Consider the following 18206-nt stretch of genomic DNA (forward strand, 5'->3'; position numbering starts at 1 on the left):
ACCCTTTTTTTTGTATTTCCTAACCTTATTTATATTGTTGTTATAGAATATGTAAGCATGTGCATGTTTTTGTGATATTGTTACATGGGTTGAATGCGATTAAAACAACAACAACAACAACAACAATAACAACAACTCTATTTCCAGTGTCACCGGTATGTTCAATGCAAAAACAAAACTCAATTTCCCATGATCCTCACGTTCACGTTCAACCCCGGAAGTAGATTATTCTCTTAGCATGGCGCAAATGAATACTTTTCTATAATAATTGCTACGACTGGTGAATTTCCAACTAACGTTAAATGAATTATATGAATATGTAATTCCAACGTGAGAAGTTATCAAAAGAAGTTCTGAGTAAGGTAAAACACGTTTTATGCTTTTTAACTATTTTCATGCCTAAAAGATTGGTAGCGTCAGTGCTAACCGACAGGTTTTAATTCTGATTTTTAATTCCCCACATTTTATAGAATTTAAAAGGATTTCTCTTGATTAAGTTTGACTTCTCTGTCATACTCATTTACTAAAGATGCTATTTTATGACAGCCAGGAAGCATGTTTTATAAGATTAAGTTATCTAGCTACCATTAGCCCAATTCTGTATGAGAAATCAACATTCATTCTCATTTTCAATATGTAAGTTAACGTTACTATTTCTAAAATTATTTCAGCACTTTTATCTGCATCATGGTCAGTGTTTCCCCGACCGTTTCAGGTAACGTTAACTTACGTCTTTAAAACTCCAAACTAGTCCCACTTGTAAAAGCGAGGCATTCATTCAAAACCTAATATTGTTTTCATTCGGTTTGAAAACATAAGACAACTGAAACATGTAATGACAAAATGTGACTTTACTAGTCATTTAGTCATTTTAACCAACAAGTTATGCGAGAAAACGTCTCTTTTTGCACTTAAATATGCTGAATAAAATACTGTAAGTGTAGCCTACTGTTTAATGTTACATTCCCTCATTAAATCATGCTCTAATATCAGAAAACATGACATTGCTATTATGTATAGTGTTAATTTGTAAATTGAGTGCTAATACTTATGTGATACTTCCAATAATTGTGTAAAACTATTGTATACAGTAATCCCAGTGGCTGTGCACTTCTGTACTGTAAAAGTAGAGAGCATCTTGCATAATTACTAGTATTCTTGTCTAAATAATCTTATGGTTTAATTGACCTTTGTAAATTAGGGCAAACTCAGTTAATCTATGCCATGTTACCATATGGTCAACAAGTTATTTAGACACACCTCAGATGTCTGCTTCTTTGACAGGTCATGCTCATCTCTCTGATGAGTTTCTTGTTTTGTCTTGTATTTGTTTGGTTTGTGCTCTATGTAGTCAAGACACCGCAGGTGAATGGGGTAAACAGGTTTTACAGAGGGGGAAAAGAGGCGATAGAGGGTAGATGTTTTACAGCAGTAGCCATATTAACATTAAGTGACATGGGGAAATCTCTTTTCATCACTATAACCAACAGTCAGAAAACGTATTATTTAGGAGAAGAATGTCATAAAATGTTTTTAGGAATAAAATGTTAAAAGAAATGTTATTTGAAAGATATATGAACTCCTCTATAAAAACCTTAATAGAATATATAAAATAATAATAAATAAAGAACAAAACTATACAGTTTGGTGCTACTGAAGTAGAGATTTCTGGACCATGAGGAAAAAACAATTTTTTTTTGAGAAAACGGGCTTTAAAGATATGTATTGTAAATTGCAATATACAGACACAAACAGATAAAGTGTAATGTAATACACACTTAAATGTGTATTTTGGTTTTAGTTTAGTTTTCTTTCCACTAGTCTGAAATGGTATGGAAGCAAAATAGCCCAAAATTTCAAAAATGATCAGTGCAAGAGAACAAAATGTTTGCAGTATCTTGCCTTAAGAGAGCTGAGGTTTGATAAAATTATCAGTTGTATTTAATTTACCAAGAATGTAAGAAAATGAAAAGTGCATTGTATTGTGAAAAGAATGACAGGTATTTCTAGATGAAGCACAGCTTAATGTTTTTATTTTATTTAAAACAGGGAATTCTGTTTGGGGATATTATTTATTTTATTATTATTATTGAGCATATTCCTCAATGTTCTGTATGTGAAATGGAAAACAAACATTCCACATGTTAATGTTTAAAGAAAAAAGATCATTAGTGAGTTTTGTAATGTAGTATGATAATTGTTCTAAATTAATAATGTGTGTGAGTTAAATTTATCTCCCAGCCTCCTGTTAAATGGCTGTTGTTGTTCACCATGACTTTACATGAGATCCAAGTACCGGTAATATCAATATAAACTATTTGCAAAATGGAAATTGTGCTTATCCTTTTTCTTAATGTTAATTTAGAAATTAAAGTCGATAGTCTTTTCTCTATTGTGACGTTTATCCGAGTGAAACTTTCCAAACAAGCAAAAATGTGGGGCGGGGACTTAATTTTGTCCTTGGGGAATTGATTGGTTAACTGGATGTTTGTTGTTTGCTATTGGTGGATCTCATGTGATTGACTGGTTGATTAAAGATTATGAGGGCATATATAAAAAAAGAAGAAAAAAAGATGTGCACCAATAAATAATTTATAATAAATACTGTAATATTCAATAAAAAAAATGGCCCATCTTGTTTTCTTAGTGACTAACCATTTGTGTACCTTCTATGAAGACCTGTCATCCTCTTTTCTTTAGATTTTTTCATAATGGCGTCAGGCGTGGGAGAACAAGCACGTGGTAGCGCGAGCTCCCAGTTATACAGCAATGAGGAAAACGCAGCCTTAGACATGACCACCAGCGAGAAGGTAACACACACTGGCCATCATTACTTATTACTGAGGAACAGCACTAGTTATTGCTGTTTTTTTGTTTGATGGAAATGTGACATTTGGCATGGATTGCATTTCTTCCTCAGGTGGTGGAACTGCTAAACCAGGCGGCCCTCATCTCTACAGAGGAAAAGCTTATTGTCCTCAAACAGGTTTTAAAATCCTTTCCATATTGTCATAAATATAAAAATCTAATGTTTAGTGTTCATGTTTATGTAGTTATGTCTTTTTATTATTAGGTGCAGGAGCTGATAATCAACAAGGACCCTTCATTGCTTGATAATTTTCTGGATGTAAGTTTCATAATCCATACAATCCTCTCCAGCTTGTGTAAATGTTGCCCACACAGAAATAAAATGAATGTTTTCTGCTTTTATCCATTCTCAACAGGAAATCATCGCATTTCAGACTGACAAGTCAATAGAGGTGCGGAAGTTTGTCATCGGATTCATTGAGGAGGCAAGGTGAGTGTTGGCTGGTGCGCTTGTAAGCATCCAGTACGCAATACTTTGACCAATACTTCATGACCAGTCGCTTTTCGTTTATTCAGCAAAAGAGACAACGAGCTTCTGCTGAGGCTGATTGCCAACCTGAACATGCTGATGAGAGATGACAGTGTGAATGTGGTGAAAAAGGCCATTCTGACGCTCACTCAGCTATACAGAGTGGCTTTACAGGTATCAAGTCGTTACACAGTATTTATTGTTAAGCTGGGCTCATATTTTTAGGTGTCTGACATGGTCTTTATTTGTTCTGTTAGTGGCTAGTGCGCACTAAGAGTGTGACGGACATGCAGGAGGCATGCTGGGATATGGTGACCCAGATGAAAGAGGATCTTTTGGCATTGCTGGATTCCGATAACGACGGAGTCCGCACTCACGCCATCAAATTCACAGAGTCCCTCATCATCACTCTTTCACCACGGACACCCGACTCCGACACGCCCAAGAAGCAGGAGGGCGACATCAGCCTGGACAAAATCCCCAAAGACCACGCATATATTCGATATGGTTAGAGCAGAGTCACATTTTCAAACTCATTAAAAACAAATTCATACAGTCATACGGGGCTCTACGATTAATCGAAATGATAAAGAAATCGCAATATTGCTTTTAATATGAGTATTAGAGCTGCACGATTAATCGTTAAAAGATGGTGATCTCGATTCAAACACCCGCGCGATCTTATTCCTAAATGACAAAAATTTGCCTGTGTCTATTAAACCTTTGACAAGGAGAGCTGTTGTCATGTATAAGCATGAACATTAATTTATTCATTCCAACCGATTTAAAAAAAAAAATTAATTCACATTTAATTAAATATTTTGGTAACGCTTTATTTTAAGGTGACGTAGTTAACACATTACTTCATGTACTTGTAATGTAAATTATGCATAATTACAAGTAACTAACCCTAAACCAAAACCTAACAGTAACACTATTGTAAGTACATGTAGTATTACTCAGTACAATGTAACTACGTCACTTTAAAATAAAGTGTAAGCAACAGTTTAAATAGACTGCAGCAATTAACATTTTGTCAGAACCTCTAGTAAATGACATGTTATTTTGTTTAGTTGTCTGTTCAGATTCGTGGGAGAATCACTATCTCTTAAAAAAAAAATATTCAAAATTATGCAGCTCTAATGATTATCAGGTTATTTAACTAAATCTATGAGCTGCATGTTTCAGAGTGAAGCGTGGCCCGCATGCAGCTCATGATCCAGTGTTTGCGGTGTGCAAGAGCGCCTCGGTTCACAGTAAATTCTGCTTTACTTAAACTCTGGTTTGCTTATAGCGTGCATTTGGGAGCATAACATACACCATACAACCATAGAACCATTTCCCCCCCAAACCATTTACTCAAATGTTTGATGATGATGATTTAACATTTGAACATTTAGAAATTAGGACAGCCATAAATAGTCGATTTGTAATTTTACAGTTGTACTGAGTTGTGTATTGATGTGCTATATGTAAAATATATATTTTTTATTTTTCTGTCAAAACAGAGTTCATTTGGAAATATTCAGCCTTTAATAGCATGCAAAAGCCACTGCCGGTTTCTTTGGTAGTGGGCAGAACTATTGTGCAAGCGCAGACCTATTACCGTCCCTGTGTTGATTTCATCAAATAACTTTGATCGAACACAGACTAATGTCATTTATAAGTAAGTTTTTTTTTTTTTTTTTAATTCTCTCCTTCTGCTTCCTTTGTTTCCTCATCTCCCTCCTGTCCTGCTCTAAGACACTTTATGTGAGGAGGGTAAGTCGGCTTTGGAGCAGTTGTTAAAGTTCATGGTGCACCCTGCCATCTCCAGCATTAATCTAACCACTGCACTGGGATCACTGGCTACGCTGGCCAGACAGCGGCCCATGTTCATGTCTGAGGTGGTGCAGGCCTATGAGACGCTACATGGTGAGTTCTGTTAACTGACATTACTCAGAGCTTTGAACACATCTAATCATTTATTTTGTTTTTAATCTCTTTTACTGTGCTCCCCAGCTAACCTGCCTCCGACTCTGGCTAAGTCTCAAGTGAGCAGTGTGCGCAAGAACCTGAAGCTGCATCTGGTGGCGGTGCTAAAGCACCCCAGCAGCGTGGACTTCCAGGGCCAGATTTCCACTCTTCTGCAGGACCTCGGCATGTCTCAGAGCGAGATCACCCGCTGCACACCCGCCGTCGTACAACCCCGTAAGAGACTCCACCATGAGCCCTATGTTGAGGGCAAGAGGATCAAGATGGGTGAGTGGCTGCTTAATGAGCTGGATTGCTCGTTGTTTGGTGTGGATCAAATAGTTGTTGGTATTGATTTTGAAAAGAAGGGGAATAATGCCTTATTTGTGCTGGCAGAGGGCACTCTAGTGGAAGATGATGAAGATAAAGAGGAACCAGCTCCCGTCGTCACCCCAAAACCGTCCTCCTCCGCTGGCACCCAATCAGCCATCGATCTCACTGCTGAGTTCCTGTTGCCTCTGCTGTCCCCAGAGAATGTGGCCAACCTGGTGCGTACTGTGACTAGGCTGCTCGCTCCATAACATGTCTGGTCTGAAATACAGTTAGCAAGTGTGTTGTTCCTCTTGAATTTTGTGTGTGGTAGGTTTGGTTTGGGAACTAAAAATATGTTTCTTCAAATTCTTATTTAAAAAAAAAACTAATTATAAAAAATTAACATTGCAATATATTTCAATTGAACTACTTTAAAATGGAAAAATATATATTAGATTTTTTCACAACAAGTTTAAAATACTAAAATGTCTTAAAATATTCCCTTTCAAACGTTAAATCTTCAAGTTTTTACTTCCCGGGGAAAACTGCAGGTTTTCTGGTTAAAGTTTTAGTTGATGCTTCTCGTTACAAATGGTAAAATGCAGAAATGTTTTGGAAATTATGTGAAAACGAGTGACATGTAGAGATGGAGTTTGTGTGGAACAACATTTCTTTTCCATTATTTTTATTATATTTTAACTGCACACATGTATACTTATGCATTTAAATATAACAGAAATAACAGGAACAAAACAAGACTAAAAAACACTGCTCAGTACTTTACATTAATATTTATTTAGTACCACCACTATTGTTAGTCTTCTGTTAGCACCTCACTAACTTTGTGGCTTTTACTGTGAACCGGGTGAACACAGTGCCACGCTTCACTCTGAAACATGCAGCGCAACAGAACAATTTACAGCCGTTTTAAATTTAACATAGACATATCACGATTTCAGTTTTATTTTGATTAATTGTGCATTCATCATTTTTATGACATTATGGCATCATGACATTTTTATGATTTCATTCATTATTGTTCTTTTTTGGAAACATTTTGACTTTTAAAAAGAACATCCATTTAAATCTAATTCAAAAGACTGAAAGTCAAAATAGAAAATGTATTTTTCAAAAAGTCTTGTAACTCAGTGTTGAGTAGCACATAGTCTTATTACTGCAACTTGTATGTGTGTTAACTTTGCACATTTTCTGCTTGGATGCAGGTGCTCATCAGTATGGTTTACCTGCCTGAAGTGATGCCAGCCTCTTTCCAGTCCACCTACACGCCTGTAGAATCAGCCGGCACTGATGCTCAGATCAAACATTTAGCCAGGATGATGGCCACACAGATGACTGGGGCTGGGCTGGGACCAGGTGAGCTGATGGATATTTTGAATGAAGGAGAGAGAAACTCCTTTAGTTCCTGTCAGCACAGCTGTAAGGATGGCGAGGGGGTTTGTGAATAGCGTAGCATTGCATGTTGAACAGCATCTCCTCTTACACAGGGCTGGAGCTGTGTAAGGCTCGAGATGAAGAGGTGAAGGAGGAAGAGGGAGGAGCGGCCGAGTCCAGCTCCAAAGATCCTCTCATCATCCGCAAGATGTCTGCAGTGTCCCTCGGTCAAGCCATCTCAGTGCTGGGGTCGGTGGCTGCCTACAAGAGCCCTGTCACTGAAGAGGCACCTCAGATCAAGAAGCTTCCAGAGCCCATACTGCCCACCTCACAGCCCAAGTAAGAGTGTCCCCATAGCACAACACTAGGGATGCTATATGCGCCAAACTCACATTCTATGATTTGATCGGTAGTCACTAAATTTGCCTGATCTTACGAAACGATTCTCATTCGATGACGTTAAACTATAGCGCCACAGTCACCTGTCATGTTTTAAAGAAATATCAGTCTCTAATAGGGGCTTTCGCACCGGAGGAACCTTTTCATAGTTCCTAGAACTACTGGCAGAAGTACCCGGATTTTGACGTGTTCGTACCGCAGGAACTAGGAACGATTTTAGTTCTAGGAACTCCTTTCGGAGGAACTAATTTAGCTCCTACTTCGGAGTAGGGTCTAAACCAGGATTATAGAAACTACCAGTGAGTAGCACCAGCCAATGGCACCTGCCATTTAAACAAAAGCTGTGTAAACCTACAGATTATAGCCTATATATTTACTCCACAAACTATATGAACATGGAAAACAGTGATTGGTGGGTTTCTTAACCTTACGCTAAGGAGAAAATCCAACGCAACTTTGAGGAGACCAAGCGAAACATGATTTATGTATTATTTCTGCTCGGCTAGCAACACTGGACATCAACAACACGGCATATGCTAATACCTTTTCATATACTGTCTACTTTCTATGTATAACAGTTCTATCCAATAACGTATTAGACAGGACTGTTAGACAGATCGTAAACTAATGAACACGGAGAATGCGAGCACTGTATTCTCAGGCTCTGCCGTTTCTCAGCACCATCAAAATAAAAGTCACAACAGCAAGCGCGGCTTACATCACTTCAGAGTTCCTACTGGCGGGGCGAATGCAATCAGGAATATGTTCCTACAGGAACTATTAGTTCTCGGGGAACGACCCTGGTGGCTAGTTCCTAGAACTAGCTGGTGCAAAATATGTAATGCCTTATGTAATGCCCCTTACCATAGCCGCTAGTTTCAACACAACTCAGGCCACGGCCCTTTATCTTGCGTATGCCTTCGGCCTTTGCAGACCTTTTTCATGCTCAAAAAGCAAAATTACACACTGTTGAAAGCAAAATAGGTCGTCTTTAAATGCTGTCAGTTAGGGGCTCACTTCGGTTTGAAATAGAAACATTGTATTTGTGTGGTTTAATTGTGTTTTTTTCCTCCCCATTAACCCTCATTCAGAGCTTTTGGTGCCAGTGGCAGAAAAAAAGTGTTCAAATTGGCGGACGTGGTGCAGCCATTTTCAGCGGCTCAGATCGAGAAACTTACCAACATGGCCATTAAGAGGATCCTCCAGTCAGAAAAGGCAATTGCACAGACTGGGATGTCCCATGTGAGTCTGCTTTTGGGGACTTTTCTATGCATAGTTTCAGCCACTGTATCCATTCAACATCTGTGTCATCTGTGTGTTTTATCTTCTCCCAGGTCCGTGTGAAGCTGCTTGCACGCTTGGTGACCCAGTTTGAGGGAGGAAGGAAAAATGACTTGTTGGAGTTTATCTTGGAGGATATGCGGAGCAGAAGTGAGCTGGCCTTTTCCCTGCTGTACCACGAGTACAATGAATTCTTGAGTCAGCAGCCCTCCGGCTCTCTGGACAGCTATGAGCAATGTCTGTTCACACTTCTGGCTGGCCTGCAGGAGAAACCTGAGCAGAGGGATGGGTGAGAACCACCTCATAACATCACTAATTATTTATCAACTTGATACAATCAGTGAAATAAAATAGTTAATCAAAATGTTCAATGTGCAATTTTTGTTTGTTTCCCTTTCCGATACAATGTTGTTATACATTAGGGATTCTCAAACCTTTGTCAGACCTAAAATATTCACTTGAAGTAACCCCTGAGATTTTAAGTTCATTTTTCAATAATTTAACAACACATTCACATGTTCACAGTTCTCAGTTTTTTTATATTTTCTTATAATCCACTGATAATTTTGTAGTCAAAATAACATTTTAGGGAGAAAATGACTTGGCCAATTTATCTTTAAATGGGTAACATTCAAAGATGCATAGTTTATTTAAATTACCTTGAAGATTTTAGGTTAAAAGTTAGTATCGTGTTAAGGAAAGTGCATATTCTATTTAGTCATTTTTAATGGCCTTCATTAGTTAATTTTAAATGGTCCTGCTTTGACAAATGAATTTTTAAAATTACAAATATTCCAGGTAGTCTCCCAGTTAATCAGAATCTGCATCCATAAGAAATAGTTGCCAAAATGCTGTTTATAATGGTTTTGGATGTTTACATGTCACCCTGCAGGACATTTCAACTTCCCAAATATGTTTCATTGTCAGCTACCCAAATTCAATGCATGTTTTTATGTGAACAAGAAAAATTTAACTTTGCAAGACTGTCTTTAAACTCTATATTCTGGCATGCTTCATATATATGAACTATTCCTGAATTTCATTTGTCTCAGGCTTTTCACCAAGCTTGTGTTGGAGGCTCCGGTGATTACAGACTCGGCACTGGAGGTGATTCAACGCTACTGTGAGGATGAGGTCAGCCACTCTTCTAATATAATCCCCATACGTTTCTGAAACCATCATTTAAAAAGTTCTCATTTAAAATCATTGTTTCCTCACTTGTCTTTCAGTCGCGTGTTTACCTGGGCATGTCCACGTTAAAGGAGCTCATTCTCAAACGCCCCTCCAGACAGTACCAGTACCTCAATGTCCTTCTGAACCTCAGCTCTCATGAAAAAGAAAAGGTTAACCTCTTATCCTCTGTCTTTCGTTTGTTGCATTAATTAATTTCATACTAGTATAATAACAATCCCAATGATGTTCAGGTGCGGTCCACTGCTCTCAGCTTCATCAAGCGCATGTATGAGAAGGAACATCTGAGGGACTGTATCGAGAAATTCGCCCTCACCTACATGCAGTTTCTGGTCCACCCAAATCCACCGTCTCTTCTGTTTGGAGCAGGAGAGGATACAGGTTCAAAGACTTTTCCTAGTCTTCAGATTTATCCCAATTTATGATATAATTGTACTTTAGAAACAATAATATTATGATCTCATATTGTTCCAGACCCATAAGACGTTTGTTCATCTTTGAAACACAAATTAAGATATTTTGAATGAAATCTTATAGATTTCTGTCCCTCCATTGAAACTCTGACACTTCAACACGTTCATAAAGAGATCGTAAAATCCATATTAATAGAGCAGTTTAATCCAGATCTTCTGAAGAGACATTATCGCTTTATAAGATGAATAGATTTATTTTAACAATAGTATTAATTAGTTAAGTTTTATTTAATATTGTGACTAAAACTTGGATTAAACGGCTTGATTCTTATGGATTTATTTTGTGATGTCTTTGAAAATTTTGGGTGAGTAGACTTTTAATGGAGGGAATGACATTTCTCAGCTTTCATTAAAAATTTCTTCATTTGTGTTTCGAAGATAAATGTCTTTGGGTTTGGAACGACATGAGGGTAAATGTTGACAGAATTTGTATTTTTGGGTGAACTAACCCTTTAAGTTTCCTTAATTGGGAAAGAAACTTTGTTACTCAAAAATGTAGACTAGTGTAAATGAACTCAGTGGTGTACTGTGCTCTAAAATAGTGTTGACTTAGCTCAATCCTGCTGTGTCCTCAGAGGTAGCATCTCCCTGGACAGAGGAGAGTGTGCGGCAGTGCCTTTACCTCTATCTGTCTCTCCTGCCCCTCAACCATCGTCTGGTGCACGAGCTGGCTTCTGTTTACACCGAGGCCATCGCCGACATCAAGCGCAGTGTGCTCAGGGTCATCGAACAGCCTGTAAGACCTCCTCGCCCTCTACCTATATAATCGCTGAAAAGTTTATTTTTTGGTCTTCGCTTATGGGTAAAAAGAAGTTTGAAGTGCATGACCAGTAGCACACTGTTAGCGAAACATCCTAACAGCTATTTTAACAATGGCTGTTTGTGCTACGTCACCATGTAATACATTTGCATAGTACTGGCTACATAATATATTAATTCATTCATTCATAATTAGTATTATTGCATAATACTAAATCTGCCTGCTGGCTCAAACTATGAAAATTATAAGACCAGGAAGAATTTATTACTATGTCAAGGAAACAGTTTATTTTCTCTGTGAGGGGAAAACATTGCTATATGGACGCATCTGAAATGTAAGAATAATACGACTGTGGAACTCAGCTAAGGTAATATCCGAAAAAGCGTAATTGGGGAAACTTAACAATAACAGCATTGGTACTCTAGCCAACTGGCTTCACAGCTAACTGACTATTTTATTTATTGCGTTCTTCATTTAAAACCATTCAATTATGATGATTTTAATTGTTTTGTTTCTATAGATAAGAGGAATGGGAATGAGCTCTCCTGACCTGCTGCTCCTGGTGGAGAACTGTCCTAAAGGAGCAGAGACGCTGGTCACTCGCTGTCTGCACATACTCACTGACAAAGGTGTGTGTGTGTGTGTGTGTGTGTGTGAAAGAGAGAAAGAGTGTGTCTGCATAGGCATCTAGTAAATGTTGATTGCATTGTCTACATTTTTGAGATTGTATCGTTTCCACAGTGCCTCCGTCTCCTGAGTTGGTGGAGAGGGTGAGGGATCTTTATCATAAGCGAGTGCCAGATGTTCGTTTCCTCATCCCAGTTATCAACGGCCTGGAGAAGGTTTGTCTCATCTCATCTGATTCTGTCCTAATTATCAGAGCTAATCACAAATACATAAACACAAATATGAAATAAGTAAGGCCCAAGATTCTGTGTTATGTGTTGTTGTTGTGCCTGCAACTCTTTTACACATGATAAAAACAAGAACTCACGGCCTTGGGAGTTTAAAGTCACTCTGAACAAGGCTCAACCGCTTAGATTTTAGAGCCAGAACAAGGCTGTCGATCTGTTAAAAAAAAAGTATTATTGTATTTTTGTTATTAATCGCACCTAAGATTAACATTTGTTATCATAACAATTTGTAATCATAACCACTGCAGTGATGTGCATTTTTGTAGGCCAACCTGGAAATCCTGACATAAACGTCAAATTATCAGATTTTTTTAAATATATAATTTCTTATTAATTACAGAATATTAAAAGTATTTCAAAAACTTGAAACTGAAGCTACTTCAGGAAGTGAAAACACTTATTGCTGTGGTTATTGTTACTTTTAATAACTTTTAACACTTTAATCTCAGAAATGAACACATGAACTGCCACATTGCACTTTAAAATGGCTCTGTGGAGACTGCATTGATAATGGTATCTTGATTGTGTCGAACAGAACGAGGTGATCCAGGCTCTTCCCAAACTCATCAAACTCAATCCCATCGTGGTGAAGGAGGTGTTCAACAGACTGCTGGGCACTCAACACAGTAATATCTGCTATCTCTCTTGTGCATGCGATATTGATAAAAACAAAATTAGGTGTTTTTCTTTATTTGATGTATTATAGGTTGATTGAAGTTCTTTTGAGAATGATGTCATTTCAGTGTTATGTTTAGCTGTAGATCAGTAGAATTGAAGTGAACTAAAGGGGTTGTCTGTTCTGTAGGTGAGGGCAGTTCCTCCATGTCTCCACTCACTCCTGGAGAGCTCCTCATCTCCTTACACAACATCGACTCCTCCAAGTGTGACATGAAGTCAATCATCAAAGGTATCCCTGTCCAGCCTTTTACACAATCTTTTTAAAAAATTAAAATATATAGTTAAATGCGTCTTTTTATTACTGATTTCATCTCTTTTATATACATTCATTTATTTATAATAATTATATTTTATTTATGTCAGACATGGGACAATGTATTCAAATATATATATGCTTAAAAATGTGTTAAAGATTTTGTAAGCATTATGCGTAGTTGTGCTTGGAGTCAACTGTTTTATTTGCGATGTACTTTTTCTGCATAGTTAAATCAACCCTGTAGCGGTTTTTGCTAAATAATTTTGTTAGATAAATACCTTTACCAAGTTTAGGGCCAGATTGACTAAACAGGGCAAAGCAGTGTGAGAGCGTGATTCCATAAAAGCGCTGATGGGAGTGGAAAGTTCTGCACATTATATACTTACGATGCGCAAATTGAAGAACACAGACTCAGCCGTGTCATTTCCATAATGACCAATGACCAATTCATTTTCATAATGGTTTAAGACGTGCTTTTTTTGGGCGGTAAATAATGGCGCAAAGTAAACACCAGTAAATTGACGAGCGCAAACCTTAGTAAATCACAAACTAAATTATTAATTTATAAAACTCTCCTCCCAAACATTTTGCGTCTGAAAGGGAAACTCCTACAAATGCATATGCAATAATGTCAGCCGCAAAAATAATAATCCATGCCTTTTCAGCGCTCATCTTTCACTGTGTCTGTAGTAAATCCTGACAGTAGTTTTTTAACAACAAAAGAGGTTTTGCTCTGGCACAAGCTGTTAGTAAATCTGGACCTTAGTGTTTTGTTCCTCCCTCATATTTAATATGTATTTGAACTTGTCATTAAAAACAGGATTCCCCTTCGGACATCACTTTTGATCGCTCCTGTGTATATCAATGTGTGGCTTTATACTGTATGTATGAATGTTTAATTAGTTTAATTTAGTGTAGTTTGAATGACATTTAATATATTAATAATCAAAATGTGAAAAGATGCCCATTAAATGGCTCCAATGTGGAGAGAACGCTCTCATTCCCTCTTTTGCTTTTCTTCTCACCCTTTTTAATGTTCTTTCCCCCTGGCCTGTAGCCACGAACCTGTGTTTTGGGGAGAAGAACGTGTACACGTCAGAGGTGCTGGCGGTGGTGATGCAGCAGTTGATGGAGCAGACTCCTCTCCCCATACTGCTGATGCGTACGGTCATCCAGTCCCTCACTATGTACCCTCGTCTGGCTGGCTTCGTCATGAACATCCTAGCTCGGCTCATCCTCAAACAGGTCAATGGACAGAACCCTTAACACTCATAACCGGCTCAGTTACTGGCCAGTGCCATACTCGTCTCTCATTTTATAATCTTGTGCTGATAAACCTGTACACTGATTGGCTGTTGGTTGATTGTACAGGTGTGGAAGTATCCTAAAGTGTGGGAGGGCTTTGTGAAGTGCTGCCAGCGAACCAAACCCCAGTCCTACAATGTTCTCCTCCAGCTGCCTCCACCACAACTGGCCAGTGTGTTCGAGCGCTGCCCGGAGATGAGGGACCCCCTCCTGCAGCACGTGCACTCCTTCACACCTCACCAAGTGCGTATCACGAAAGTGTCAGGGTTTGTCCCAAATAAGTGCCATCTGGGAAATGAATGGCTACTGAGACTGAAATCATAAAAGTATTCATTCATTTATTTAAATCTCACTTCCCCCAAACAGTGGAATGCTGGTGCATCATTGTTTTCACAAAAAATATTAAGCAGCAAAAACTGTTTTCAACTTGGATAACAATAAGAAATATTCATCGAGCCCCAAATCAGCATATTAGAATGATGTCTGAAGGATCATGTGACACTGAAGACTGGAGTAATGATGCAGAAAATTCAGCTTTGCATCACTGGAAGAAATTACATTTTAAATATATTAAAATAGCAAACTTAATATTTTACATTACTATTTTTTTTGTCTTGGTGAGCATAAGAGACTTTAAAAAAACATTAATTATTCTAAACTTTTGACTGGTAGTGTGTGTAATATTGAACTGAAACTGAAATAAAATAAAGCTAAATTGAAATATAAAAATTATAATATTGAATTATAAAATGTAAAAAAATAAAAAATATTGGTAATGATATAATTGTATACAAATAATACTAAAATAACACTGTTGCTTGATACATGAAACATGCACAGCATGCAAAATATTTGGTAAAATGTTTATTATAATGCTATCCCAAAACATCCATATGAATAATATGACAACAAGTGGCAAAAGTTTGTGCATTCAGTGTTTTAGACGAGAACATCAGTTATTAAAATTGTACTTCAAAATCATTTTTATTATAAAATGTTTTATTGTTTCTGTAGCAAGCCCACATTCCAACATCTATAATGACCGTTCTGGAGGCCAACAACAGGAAGCCGGAGCCGGAGCCAGAACCACAGCCTGAACTTCAACATCCAGAAGTCATTGAAGAGAGAGAGCGAGAGGTATGTTGTGATGAAACTGCAGTAGTGACAGATCTTTTCTTCTATATTGTGACGTACATCTGCGCAGATTAACGAAGAATAAAAAAATGGTTCTATTCATTGGTTGTTGATTGGATTTTGAGATGTGGGCGTTGCACTTAAATGAGAATGCGAGATGGCAAGAGATTGTAGGGTTAAAGCAAACTAAGGGTCTGTTCACACTTGGCAGGATTGGTTTGAATTAAATTAACTCTGGTGTGATTGCTCTGTTAGTCCGGTTTATTTGAATAGGTGTGTACGCTGCCGTCTGAAGTTCTGAACCCTGGCGCGCACCAAACAAGTCAGAGATCGGGTTTCAATCCGCTTCCAAACAAACTGAAATTAAATCTGTACTCAACACGGACAAAAGACATCAAAACGTACCAAAAACTTGATGTCACAAGATGCTATAAAGGACAGAATGCTTAAGCATACCTGATTCTTCTAATCATATGAGTTCTTATGCCCATTACAGTTCAGTACAGGCGTCAGAACTGATGTCGTCTTGCATAAGCTCTTCATTTGTGTGTGACGGTAAATTCCTGATGCTGTTTTGACTCCTTTACACATTTTAGAAGCTCTTGAGTTCTCGGCTGGTAAAAATACAATCGTTACTACATGAAACGAGCACTTTTAGCCCAGCACAAAGCATTGTTTTGGTTGTTGGGTAAGGTCCGTTGCAAAATATGTCTTACAAGCTGTTTTTTGTTTTGTATATTTAGGTTCGGTGTTAAAAATGACAGTCTGAACGCTAAGCGAACCAGGACTAAATGGTTTCATTGGAAGATTGACTTACAACAATCTAATGAAATATTAAATCACTTTTTGTTTCTTTTTTTTTACCTCTATTGGCGCTTTTCCACTGCATGGTACGGCTCGGTACGGTTCTACTCGGCGCGGAACGGTTCGGCTCGCTTCACTTTTCCACTGCGTGGTACGACTCGGTACGGCACGGTTCGGTTCGCTTTAGCTCGGTTGCTTTTCCACTGCAGTTAGTACCGCTTCAAAGTGGGTGGGACTGATCGTTAATAGTTGTAAGTCCGGTGGTAGCCGTGTGCGGCTAAGAGCTGTGCTACTTCCGGTCCTCGGCAACCAACGAGAGGAACGTCTGCACCTCGTCCACTGACCACATTTCTTGTTTGATTTTTTTAAAACTTTTTTTGTCAAGTAAATACTCTAAAAACAGGTGCTACCGCGTTGGCTGTTGTCTGGCTATTTAAATCTAGCGGGTTTAGTGTCTCGTGTCGCAAATACATTGACGCTGAAGTGACAATTCTGTCTGACCAATCAGTGATCTGCAGTGTTTTCACGTCACATTTAGTATTGGTACGGTACGCTTGGAACCTCAACAGAGGTGGTACCATTTAAACCGAGCCGTACCGTACCGTACCATGCAGTGGAAATGCACCATAAGCGAGCCGTACCGAACGAGCCGTACCGTACCATGCAGTGGAAATGCGCCATAAGCGAGCCGTACCGAACGAGCCGTACCTTACCATGCAGTGGAAAAGCGCCAAAGCTTGCCGTGCCGTACCGAACCGTACCGTGCCATGCAGTGGAAAAGCGCCATAAGACTCATAACATGTATTTACAAAATAGATGGGGTGAATTTTCATTCCACACTAACTTTGTGCAGTGATATTTATCCTTGTTCATTTTTATGGGTGAAATCCAGTCATTTCAATAGGCATCCACAAGATCAGCAATTTTGCAGATTTCGTAACCAGTCCAAGTTGTTCACAAGAATTCGCCACATTGACCAACAGAAAGCTGCTATGTTTGAAAGTGACGACTTTGTGATCTATGCTTCATACATCGCTACACTATTGATAGTAACAAATTTTTGCTAATGTGACCAAGTCGTAATTCAAAAAGGTCTGTGGACACAGTCTTGCTACACAGAATTATGTTGATGGATAATCTCTGGATAATGTGCAAATAAAATGCTCTCTTATGTTTGTTAAGGTGCCAGTACCCAGGCATATATCAATGCCAGTACCCAAGCATATATCAATGCCTGCACCAGTATTACAAGCAGAACCTCCAGCCCCGACACCCATAGTGTTTACCGAACCACCAGCACCACTACAACAACAACAACAACAACAACAACAGATCCCAGCCAGGAGGGAAGAAGTAGAAGAGCCCATGGAGCAGGAAGAAACAGCCCAATCTACTCTGGAGGACTCGTCTGAAGAAGCATTGCAGGTAAAACGTTATCATATTCATCACAGTAGACCAGTACAAGAGTGAATTGCATGGCTAACCAATGACTTTAACTTTAAGCAGATGGAGGTGTCTGAGGAGGTATCACAGTCCAGCTCCATCACAGAAAAGACAGACGAACCCATTGAAGAGTCAGTTGCTAAACCCGTGGATGTGGACGCTCCACCTGAGGAGGAGTCTGAGGATGTTGATGCAGAAGCAGAAGAAAGCAGTGTGGACTGATGCCATTTCAAATGAGGCTGAATGAAGGGACTGACTTTGAGTTGACGACTCATTCTCTACTGCTTTGTTCAGTGTATTGTGTGTCTGAACGTTAGACGTAAATATAAAAAAGAATATTTTGGTTCTTTTGAGGTTATGACTTGTTTAAATTAGTTTGAGAACAATTTGTATGTGCCACAGTGGTTTCATTTGTAGAATAAAATGTCTCAAACCAACAAAAAATGAGAAACAAATGATTGGTCTCTGTGCTTCATTATACTCAAGTCTGTCATGATTGTTAATTTTGACAGCATTCGGCCTATCAGAGTAAAGAAGCTACTCGGCAACACGTTTGTTGTAGTTACACAGCAAT

At 38.5% G+C, this 18206-nt stretch overlaps 1 protein-coding gene across 4 annotated transcripts; it reads left to right on the top strand.

The window, feature by feature from the left end:
* The first annotated feature begins 191 nt into the window (after window positions 1–191).
* sympk (symplekin) lies at window positions 192–18070 on the top strand. 4 transcript variants are annotated; one of them, XM_079606245.1, is made up of 27 exons: window positions 192–362; window positions 2701–2810; window positions 2921–2986; window positions 3074–3127; window positions 3225–3298; window positions 3385–3511; window positions 3595–3844; window positions 5081–5251; window positions 5339–5578; window positions 5687–5838; window positions 6826–6976; window positions 7108–7333; window positions 8485–8635; window positions 8728–8963; window positions 9727–9808; window positions 9904–10017; window positions 10099–10246; window positions 10914–11074; window positions 11619–11727; window positions 11840–11940; window positions 12548–12638; window positions 12818–12919; window positions 14004–14191; window positions 14318–14494; window positions 15266–15388; window positions 17372–17614; window positions 17696–18070. In XM_079606245.1, the coding sequence occupies exons 2-27, from the start codon at window positions 2712–2714 to the stop codon at window positions 17852–17854; spliced, it is 3795 nt and encodes a 1264-aa protein (XP_079462371.1). In that variant the 5' UTR covers window positions 192–362; window positions 2701–2711; the 3' UTR covers window positions 17855–18070. The 4 variants fall into 4 exon arrangements, with proteins under 4 accessions (XP_079462371.1, XP_079462369.1, XP_079462372.1 ...); XM_079606243.1 differs by having other exon boundaries at window positions 17693–18067; XM_079606246.1 differs by having other exon boundaries at window positions 205–362; window positions 2678–2810.
* Window positions 18071–18206: the final 136 nt, after the last annotated feature.

Source organism: Phoxinus phoxinus, assembly GCF_949152265.1.
Source record: "Phoxinus phoxinus genome assembly, chromosome: 3".
In the NCBI taxonomy this organism is placed as follows: Eukaryota; Metazoa; Chordata; class Actinopteri; order Cypriniformes; family Leuciscidae; genus Phoxinus; species Phoxinus phoxinus.

Excerpts from the sequence above, each read along its gene's own strand:
- sympk (XM_079606243.1), top strand. The coding sequence starts at position 2,712 with ATGGCGTCAGGCGTGGGAGAACAAGCACGTGGTAGCGCGAGCTCCCAG. Across the intron at positions 3,128-3,224 it reads TGCTTGATAATTTTCTGGAT|GAAATCATCGCATTTCAGAC; the intron begins GTAAGTTTCATA and ends CATTCTCAACAG. Across the intron at positions 3,845-5,080 it reads CCACGCATATATTCGATATG|ACACTTTATGTGAGGAGGGT; the intron begins GTTAGAGCAGAG and ends TCCTGCTCTAAG.